Source organism: Corvus brachyrhynchos, unplaced genomic scaffold, assembly GCF_000691975.1.
Source record: "Corvus brachyrhynchos isolate BGI_N302 unplaced genomic scaffold, ASM69197v1 scaffold148, whole genome shotgun sequence".
NCBI lineage: Eukaryota > Metazoa > Chordata > Aves > Passeriformes > Corvidae > Corvus > Corvus brachyrhynchos.
In genome coordinates this window covers 2,824,129-2,834,155 of record NW_008239785.1, presented here as the reverse complement: position 1 = coordinate 2,834,155, position 10,027 = coordinate 2,824,129, and the positions used below count along the sequence as shown (strand labels likewise).

The 10,027-nt window shown below is 50.2% G+C and overlaps 1 protein-coding gene across 1 annotated transcript in view; it reads left to right on the top strand.

Moving 5' to 3' along the window:
* Positions 1–8,902, top strand: part of TSEN54 (tRNA splicing endonuclease subunit 54) — a 9,948-nt gene extending 1,046 nt beyond the window's left edge. Inside the window, exons 2-12 of the mRNA XM_017743181.1 lie at positions 7–24; positions 1,046–1,109; positions 1,250–1,333; positions 2,595–2,693; positions 2,990–3,042; positions 3,380–3,478; positions 4,578–5,206; positions 5,666–5,726; positions 6,428–6,544; positions 7,133–7,177; positions 7,618–8,902. Of these exons, the coding sequence (XP_017598670.1) occupies positions 7–24; positions 1,046–1,109; positions 1,250–1,333; positions 2,595–2,693; positions 2,990–3,042; positions 3,380–3,478; positions 4,578–5,206; positions 5,666–5,726; positions 6,428–6,544; positions 7,133–7,177; positions 7,618–7,768 (1,420 nt within the window). The 3' untranslated portion in view covers positions 7,769–8,902. The remainder of the gene's footprint in view (positions 1–6; positions 25–1,045; positions 1,110–1,249; positions 1,334–2,594; positions 2,694–2,989; positions 3,043–3,379; positions 3,479–4,577; positions 5,207–5,665; positions 5,727–6,427; positions 6,545–7,132; positions 7,178–7,617) is intronic.
* The last annotated feature ends 1,125 nt before the right edge of the window (positions 8,903–10,027 follow it).

Below are 10,027 nucleotides of genomic sequence, written 5' to 3'. Positions count from 1 at the left end.
GGTAAGGCTGGCCCCGGAGCGGCTGTGGGAATGGCTTTTCCCTGGAAGGGGGGATGCCGGCGGGCAGAGCATAGCTCGGGGGTTACGGCAGGATCGAGCTGTTGGTAGCAGGAGGTGTTGGTCAGCACAGTAAGACCCCCGCAGTTCACATGCGGTCAGTGCCCGGGTTGGAGCAGCAGCAGTGCGACACAGCCTGGCTGTCCCTGCAGGAGCACAGGGACATGCTGGCACACCTGTGGGTTCAGAAAGTCCCTCACAGGGCTCTTGGTTTTCACAGGGGTGTGTATAATCCTGTAGCCTTTGCAGCCACTGCCTTCTTGGGCATAATCCATGTTACAGAGTGTCTTGTTGATGCTCCTGTGTGGCCTTGTGTAGATTTGACCAGGGGCCAGTGTCCCTGGTTTATCAGTTTTTGTGGTTTCAACAATGCTGCCAGACTTTGGAGCTTATCACTTGCGAGACACTCACACCTGCCTCTCAACACATACTTTCTCTGCTTGGCCTGCAGCTATTAATTTTTCCCTGTGAGTCCCTGTGGGCGGGGTACGGTGATTTGAGGATGTCTTGGCAGCAGCTGAGTATGATACAGAATCACAGAATGGTTTGGGTCAGAAGGGACCTTAGAGATCATCACCCCATTGAAATCCCTGCTGTGGGTAAGGACACCTTCCACTAGACCAGATTGCTCAGACCCCCATCCAGCCTGGCCATGAACACTTCCAGGAATATGGCAGCCACAGCTTCTCTGGATGACCTGTGTTAGTTCCTCAATATCCACATAGCCTGGCTCAGGCCATGCATCTCCAGCAGGCTGCTGTAGCCTAGGGACATGCCTCTGTGGTGCTGACCAAAGACACTTTTAACTGGTTGGTGATGACACACTGGTGCTGCTAGATCCAGGGGATGACGTCCTTCTAATGCCTTGTAAAAATGCCACCTGGAAATTTCCTGCCTTTTGACACCTTCCTGAGCTTGCTGTGTTGCTACACTAGGAGTTGATTGTAGAAATCACAAGTGGTAAAAAACTAATCTTTAACCTTCTCAGGGGGAATCTGGTGAAAGCTGAGTGGAAGCCAGAACAAGGCATCGTGGAGCTGAAGTCCCCTGCGGTGAGTGCTACAGAGTGTGCTCAGTGCCATCATCTCCTGCTGCCTCACAGATTCTTTAATTTACTTCTTGCAATGGGAGGGAGCCTGGCTGTCAGCAGGGAACAGCCAGAGCCCATCAGGGATTTGTGCTCCTGTTCCAGGGGAAGTTCTGGCACACCATGGGGTTCTCGGAACGAGGCAAACAGTGTCTGCTGCCCGAGGAAGCTCTGTACCTGCTGGAGTGTGTAAGTAGGGCCGAGGCACTGGGTCCTCACTGAATGATTGGAGGAGCTGTAGCAACTGATAAACACCTGGTTCTCAAGGGATTGTCTCTTTTAGTGTATTGCTGATGGAGCTGTTTGTCACCAGGTGTGGGTTCTTACCTTGTACTCTCAAGCAGCCTCTGTGTCACTGACAGCGTGTCTTAGTTGGATCTGTGGCTGGTTCATTCATCTTAAGCAGAGATCTTTGGGGTTGCTGCTTGGGATTTCTTCCCAGTACATATGGCAGAACGAAATTTAAGTGTGGTAGACAGAGTAGTGAGACCATGTTGTGTTCAGTGCTTCTCTGCTTGCAGAAATGCTGCTTAGGGCTCAGCTGGATTTCTTTGCAGTAGAGAGGGTCTTTTTTTGTCTTTCCACCAAAGCCTGTTATCAGTACAATTGGTGCATTGATGTAAAGGGAGCTTTTATCCCTTAGCAAAACAAACAGATTGTGAGTGTCTGATGCCATCCTTTAAATCCTGACAGCAAAGGTGGGGCTTTTTTACCCCTGGCATTCTGACAAATAGTTTGTAAACAAATTGATGGCAATAAAGTAGTTTAGTCAGATGCTGAGTACAAAATCCCCCCAAAAGCAGAAAAGCCCAGTGAGGTGCCTTCAGCCTATCTCATGGGAAAGGTGTGGTTCCTAGGGTTTTGTTTTCTTTATGAGTAAACACCATCTAAAAAAAAACAAAAAGGAGGAAAAAGAGGTGTAGCTTAAAACAGTCTCCTGGAGGTAATTTGTTATTCCCTGGAGAAGTTACCTATGGGATCTCTGGATCTGTAAAGAAAGTAAATGCTTCTGAGGAGGCACCAACTGATGCCTCCTGAAGCTGCTGTTGATTCTTCTGCTCCAGTTCTCAGTTATGCTAGTTGTAAGTACTTTTGTTGTTGTGCTGTGTTCTGAATCACTCAGATCATCAAAGTTAAATTATCTCTCAAAGCAGTGATTGTTTTATCAGTTGAGCATTTTGCTCCCAGCTGCATCCTCCAAACAGATGCAGGAGCTGGAGCAGGAATTGAGAGCTGTGGGTGGGAACTTCTTACCTGGCTGATAAAACCAGGGTATGGGGGAACTGGGTATGGGAGAGGGACTGAAAGTAATCCAGGTGGCACATGGGGAGAGATGAATATCATTTCAAGGAGGGTGCTGGGACCAGCTGTCAGGACCAGTAGGAAAGGACTGGTGTGAGCTTGCATAGATTTGTTCCTGTGACTCTCACACCAATCTTCTGCCCTGCAGGGCTCTGTCCAGCTCTTTTACAGGGATCTGCCCCTGTCAGTCCAGGAAGCCTACGAGACCCTGCTGTGCCAGGAGGCAATGAGCCTGTCACATTACCAGGTGTGTTGGGACCTCCAGCTGTTGCAGGAGGATGAAGGCAGAAAGCCCAGCCTCTGCCACACAAGCTCTTCCAGTGGCTGGAAGCAGGGTAGGATGATCTGGGAGGGAAGTCATCCTCAGTTGTTCCCATCTTCCAGATGTTCAATTCCTGTTTCCCCACCTTTGCTTTGGGTCCTAACCCTGGCATTTTCTCTTCTGCCACTGCCCCACTGTGTTCACTCAGTCATAATGGAACTGAAGTAAATAGTTTGTGTTTAGGGCTGTCATTTAACCTTATTGCTTTCCTTTCCTCTAAGGTGTTCAGCCACTTGAAGCAACTGGGTTATATTGTACTGAGATTCAACCCCAGGTAACCAACTTTTCCTTCCTGTGCTGCTTTGTCCTTCCTGAAGACCCTGAGACTCTCTGTACCCACTGCCTGGCCCCAGGGAGTGGCAGAGAAGAGGACTTTGGCCCTGCATTCTACCTCTTGGGAGGATTAAAGGCTAAAAGTGGCACTCTACCCTTCCTTGTTCCTCCCTCCTAAGGAGGTGATTGGGAACATGAAATGGGGCATGAACTGAGGGCCATACTGGTCCCACCTGGGCATTTTCTGTACCTTTGGTTGCTGTATCCTGGGGGCTGAGCAGAAGGCAGTTCCACTACCTCGCCCTGCTCTCAGCCTCTGTGTTGGTCTCTCCTTCCAGCACTGTCCCGTCTGCCTACGAGAGGCAGCTGAACCTGGAAAGTCACTGCAAGAGCTCTGGGAAACACCATTGCAAGAGGAGGAGGAGTTCCAGCCCCCGGTAAGGATGTGGCCCAAAGTCTTCTCCCACCCTCTTCAGGCCACGCTGGCTCAGGAGCAGCTGCTTTGCTGCAGTGTCCCCAGGCCCTCCTGCTGGGGGTGACCTTGTCTGGCACAGTTGCTCTTGGCTGTCCCCGAGCAGTGCAGCGCTTTTCCTGAACGCTTTGCAGTGTTCCCTTTTGTCGTGTGTGTGCTTCATGCCAGGGTTAAGAGGGGCAAATTGCCCTCAATCCCCCAGCTGTGGTGCTGAGATGCCACAAGAGAAGGGTAGAGAGGTCAGTGCAGAAGAAACACGTCAGGTGCCTTCTCCTACCCTTTTTTAGCAGGAGCACAGCTACCACAGTGCACATCTCTAACTTACCCACCTCTTCAGTCCAACTTATATGCCAAGACTCAACAGCAGAGAGCAGAGTTGCATCCTGGGGCTTGCACATGTCCAAAACATCACCACAAACTGACAATAAGTAATTTTGCTCATAATTCTGACAGTTCCCAGGAGGTGGCGTCAGCCTTTCAGAAACGGGAGGATGAGGCTGGGGAGTCCCTGTTAACAGTAAATCAGTGCCCGAGGAATTGTGGAACTGTAGGAACTGTGAGATTAAACTGCTGGTCTAAGAACTGCCCTGTCTTCTCTGGAATCAGGGTCTGAATCTCACACCAGTAAGAGGTGCTGGCAGCCAGGTTTCTGCCTGGCCTGCACTGCTTTGGCTGAAGTCCATCATGTTTGCATGGAGGTGTTTGGGTCAGTGTCTGGGGTGTGGACCTGGCATGGCAGGTTGGGAACATTGTCTATACAAATCAAGGCTGGGATTCTCTTGGGCATTGAAGTCAAACCTTGTGCAGGACTTCTCAGAAGTTTATTCTGCATTTGGCATTCACTGCTTAGTTTTGGCCTGCTTTTTTTCTTTTCTCATTTGTCTCACAAACCAGGAGGTTGTTGTCAAGGATTTGCAGACCTGTCTGGAGGTTCCTGCCACCTTTGCTGTCCTTCCTTCAGGCTTGGCAGACTGCATTCTTCCTGTTAGCAGGGAGCAGGCAGGATTTAAATGAAGTTCTACCACATGCTCTCCCTGAATTTTTTACTGTTCCTTTGTCTTTAGGTCGCATGAGAAGAAATGTAAAGTATCTGAGGACCTTCCAGAAGCTGAAGGGACCTCCAGCAAAGATGGAGATGACTGTGGAGACTCCATTCCCATGGATGAAAAGGCTTTGTCAGTGCAGCCAAAGGAATCAGATGCTGGCAGTGCAGAGGGAGAGTCAATGCCAGTTCCCCTTGACACAGGACAAAAGCACTCTCTGAGCTTCTCCAGCAGGCAGGTTGGAGACCACAAGGAGAGCAGCACTGGTACCCATGCACCCCGCTGGGATTTTACCACCATCACCTTTCCCAACGTGGCCCCAGACCAGCCATGCACACATCTGCCCTCCCCTGACAACAGGCTTCTGCCAGAGAACGTGCCGGGCAGGGAGGTGGATGCAGCTTCCTGGTGCACACGGATCAACCAGAAGCAGGAGAAGCTGTCACGGAAGGAGAGGAAGCAATGGGAGAGGGAGAGCAGGTACAAGAGCAGTGTCAACGCCGACCAGGAGGTGAGACGCTGCTCCAACTGGCAGGAGTACAAAGCCCTCTTGGAGCAGAGGAGACAGCAGAGGGTTTGGAAACGACCGTCACACCTGTGGGACCAAGCTGTCACACCACTGCTGCGGCCAGAAGAAGTGACCTCGCCAGGTAGTGGCTCTGGGAGCTGGGACCGTTCTCTCCCTCCCAGCCCTGTGAAAGAGTGCCTGGTATGCAGCAGCAAACGGGATCACATGGAGAAACTGAACATCAGTTTTGGGGACAGTACTTTGAGCAGGAGAATCTTTCTATAGCCCACTCAAGTGCCAGGATAAACAGGGCCTTGGGAGGTCTTCTAATCCATTCCCCATGTCCTGCTGTATTTCAGTCCTTCCTGCTGGGCTGTTAGACATGTGGAGTCAGGGCCAGCAAGATGCAAAGCAACTGCAGAACGTCTGGGCTGTGTGCTGGGAGGAGACAAGGAAGTTGAGGTCTTTGAAGTAGCCAGTGGTGACTGTGGAGCTGCCAACCATTGTCGGAGGAGGAAGGCTTGTGGGTGGTGTAGAGTGCTTGGAGTGCCCTGGGAGGGAAATTGGTGGTCTGATCCTTTCCCGTTCCTTCTCCCTCCAGCTGCGCTCCTCCAGCAGATCAGTGTGCTGCAGCCCTCCCACATCCTGGATGGAGCCTCCCGGTTAGTATCCAGCCAGTCAGCTTGGAGCTGTTGGGGAGCGGGAGTGTCTTGTGACTGTCCCTGCTTGTGAGGTCTGTGAGGTGCTCCCAGCAGCAGTTTGGGAGCTGCCTCACATCCAGGGTGCCGAGAGGATACAGTGCTCTGCCCCATGACCCCCTTGCATTTCTAGTGAGGGGGTACATTTCCATGCAGTACCGCCTCCTGCAGCAACAGAGCCAGGGCTTTCCAGGCCAGTTAAAACAGCAGAGTTGCTCTCTTACCCTGCCCTTCCCTCTCTGCACCCCAGCCAGGTATCTCCTCCAGAGGTTTGATTGGGTTTCACCTATGCCTCGTCCCTGGAATGTGCTGCCATCCCTGCTACAGTGGTTATAAAACCTTGGCTTTGGGACTTTTGTTTCTGCTCCTGCCTCAGAGTCTGTGGTGCTTGTGTGCAGTCCCTGCAGTGCTTTTCTCCTGTCTTTGTTAGTGCTGCTTCTTGCAAGGCTGTGGGGTAGATGTGAGCCAGGATCTTGCTCTGGTCTGACTACGGGAAAGCTCTGGAAAGTAAATAAAACAGTTGCAAGGTCAGTCCTTTGAGGAGTGAAACCTATCAAGGGACCCAAATCAGTCAGGCCTCAGGAGTTTTTGCTCCCTCTTTTCTCTGCTGTATCCATACCCTGCAGTGTTTCGATCCTATACTGTGTGGGTGTGTTCCCCTGCAGGCTGCAGGAGGACCCAGAGGCCATGAAGATAGACTTCAACGTGTATCAAGCAGATGCCGTGTCCAAGTTTAAGAAGACAAACCCTGGGAAGCCCCATGTCAGGATGTGTGTTCGGAGGTACCCATTGCAGTTGTTGTTGTGGAAACGAAGTCCTAATGATCTGTAAATGACCCAGCATTTTGTGAGCTTTACAGATCATCAGAGTGTCTCCCTTGAGGGTGGTCCTGCCCAGGATTTTTTTTTTTTTTTTCCCCTTTCAGTTCCTCCTCCTTTGTTGGAGGCTGTGGCTGACAATTCCTCTCCTTCTCCCCCGCCCTTGCATTCAACCCACACTATTTGGTCATCTGGTTGCTGCTCATGTCTGAATATTATGGGAGTCAGGAGAAAGAAGCCACAGCTTTTATGCAATGCTTGTGAAATTCAGGTAGAACCCAGTGCTGAGGGAGCTGAATCCTCAAGTCAGTGCCGATCACTGTGATTTCTGCAGAGATGAATGTCCCCAGAGCTTGCTACAGGCTCTGAGCCATGGGTTCAGTATTTTGATCCTTGTCAAGTGTAACTTTAAGATCACTAGGAACAGAGGGTAGGTGTCCCCTTTCTTACAGGATCCAGAACCTGATACTTAAACTTCATAGCTAGGTACAAAGTTCAGTTTCTGCCTTTTCTCATTTTGCTTTACTAAAACTGTCCCTCTGCTCTCTGCAGCTGTAGTAGACAGAGCAAGGAAGGTGGTAATGCAGTTTTATCAAGGTATGTCATGAGCCAGTAGGATGATCCTTGTTGCATTAATATTTTCATTGATGAACAAACAGACTCTGCAGAATCAAAAGGAGGGAAAAGCAGGTCAGATGTTGATCCCAGCAACCTAAAGATCTTCCCAGCACAAAGGTATTAAGATTGCAGTGGATTGGCCATTTGCCAATATCCCTGTGAGCTACATCTAATGGGCACAGCATGGAGCAGTGTGCAGTTATCCTTGTTTTTGGCAAAGGATTCAACAGCTCCCAGTTCCCAGCATGCTGGGTACTCACTCTCAGGGCTGGCAGCCTCCTGCTTGTACTGAAATGGGTGGGGAGGATCACTACCAGCTCGTCAGGCCAAAGGGAGCTGTTGTGATGGCTGGCCAGGACAGCTTTGCCTCTGTGTTCCTCCTGCTTGGAGAACAAACAAGATTTTTTTTCTCTTTGTAGCTTTGATGAGCAGATCCCATCCCTGCGGGCTTTGAAGCAGGTGACGTATCTGAGTGGGGACGTCCCTCTGGTGTTTGCTCTGGTGGATCATGGAGAAATCACCTTCTATTCACTGAAGGAGTTCAAGCTGCCCATTGATGTTAATCACTGAAGTTGCTGTCACTTGCAGAAATGGTATGGGATGAAGGGAAGAGCTTTACTCAGACTTGTTTTCCTGATTAATGAAATATTACACAAAACAGAGCCTGTGATAACTGGAACCTTGGGAAGTTGGCCACTTTATTGGCTGTTACAGACTTCACCCACCCAGATGGCTCAGGCATAATACAGCAAACAAGTGTGTTCAGCTTAGCTGGGCGTTTCTGGGCTGGAGTACACACTGCTTTGTTCTTGAAGCCACTGGCTCTCCAGCTTTCTCACCTCATGGACCACCAACCTGCCTTTCCTGTGTCATCTTTTGCTGACTGTGGTCTAGTAGAAAACACTTTGCTGGTGATTGTTTTGTCACATGTAAAGAACCACTGTGCTACACCAATGGAATGGTTGGAGTGTCGCTGAGGTCAGTCAGGGACAGAATAAGCTGATCAGTGCTGGTGTCCTGAGCCTCTGTCATTCAGCTGTGCCAACAACCATCAGATCAGATTCTGGTCTGTAAAAGGCATGGCCATAAACTCAGTCACCTGGAGGAAAGTTTCCAGACACTTGAAAGCAGGAAACTGTGCCTTGAACACAATTTCATCAGCCAGAGGTCAGAAAGCCCCAGAGCATTGCAGAAGGCCTCCTGCAGCAGCTGTGCTGAGATGCATTTTGGCCACACAGTGTTAAGCCATGCTAAAACTTGACCACCACTATCAGCATGCTGCATCTGATAGTCTCACCAGGGCTGAACTGCAGCACCTCTTTTTCAGCCCAACATCCTCTTTCCTGGCTGTGGATCCTTGTTATTTCTCTTGCAAGTGAGAGATCCCTGAGTAAAGAAACAAGCTACAAATTCCTAATGAACCTTCCAATCCTGAGGCTGTTGTGCTCTGAACTGAGGATACCATTGCTCTCCACCAGGATATCCAGGTACTAAATTTTCTTTAGCCTCTATGCCAAAAGTGCCAGGTGCCAGAAGGTCTGGTCTGTTCAGTGGGTGGAAGTGAGCTAAGCATGGCTGTGTTTGGTATCAAAGTTTTCAGAACTGTAATAGCAACTGGTTTAGATGTGTTTTATTTGGTATTTTTTTAATTCCTTTTGGAGATATGGAGAAGGCTAAGCAATAAAAAAAACCCTTTTCCAACAATGCAAGCTCCTTGGTGTGGTTCTTAATTCCCCTAGAAATGTTAAGTTATGCAGAGGGAGACTGTGGACGCTACTGGGACCCTAGCAGCAGCAGCTGGTGAATGCCTGCTCAAGGTCATACAGCCCTGTGGTTGTGTAACCGTGGTAACCCTGCTCCCACGCCTTCTATGCTTGGATGCAGCCGCTGCCCTGTTCCCGGGGAGGGCAGCGTGACTCAGAGCCTGGAGGTGTCCCGACATCCGTGTGCAGTTCCTGTCGGCACACGACATTTCTTCCTCATTCATCTTCCTCCTGCATGGTCAGAGGTATCGTAGCCCAGGGTGCCGTGGCTCTGCCACCAGCACCTGCTTCTGCTTCACACACACACCCCGGTTATCAGATGCTGGAAGTCGCCAGGGCTCTGCCGAGGTGAGGGTCTGGCAACTCCTCCCACGCTCCCTCGCCTTCCTCTTCCTCCTTCCAGCAGTGCTTTGGCTCTGATAGTTCTCCTTAAAGCCAGGGTTGGCAGCCCCATCTGCCCTCAGCATTCTCCCAGACTGTTCAACAGATTAAAGGCAGTGGGAAGAGAGTTTCTAAGAACAAGCTCAGCCGGGAGAGCTCCAGCCTGACCCACAGGGCTCATGTTTGTCCTGGAATTAGGTCAAACTCACTCCTGTTGATTTCAATCAGTCTCGTCTCCTTACGCCAAGGTGGAATTGTATCGATGAACTCTGCGAGAGCCACCCAGTGAGTTTCGCTGGGGCAGAGACTCCCTGATTCAGCACAAGACAATTACAATGTAATAACCACTGCAGGGAGGATTGAGAAACTGTGGCTGCCTTGCTAAGCACCGTAACATCTGATGGTGCCTTTACCCACCCCAGAATAGGAGCATGATCCAGACTGATACTCCATTTTGGCCTGTGATGTAGATTGGCTGAGCATTGCAAGAAGATGAGAGAACTGAGTGTTTAACTGAAAAACATCATTTTTGAAAACGTGGGTGAAATACTGTTACTGGACCCTTGTCAGAGATAATTTCAAGCTTTTGCATGGATGCAGAGTGGGCAGACCTTTGCCTGCCATTGCCCCCTACATAAGTACAGCTTCCTTGTCCAGCTGCTGTACCCTGCAGCAGGACACGGGC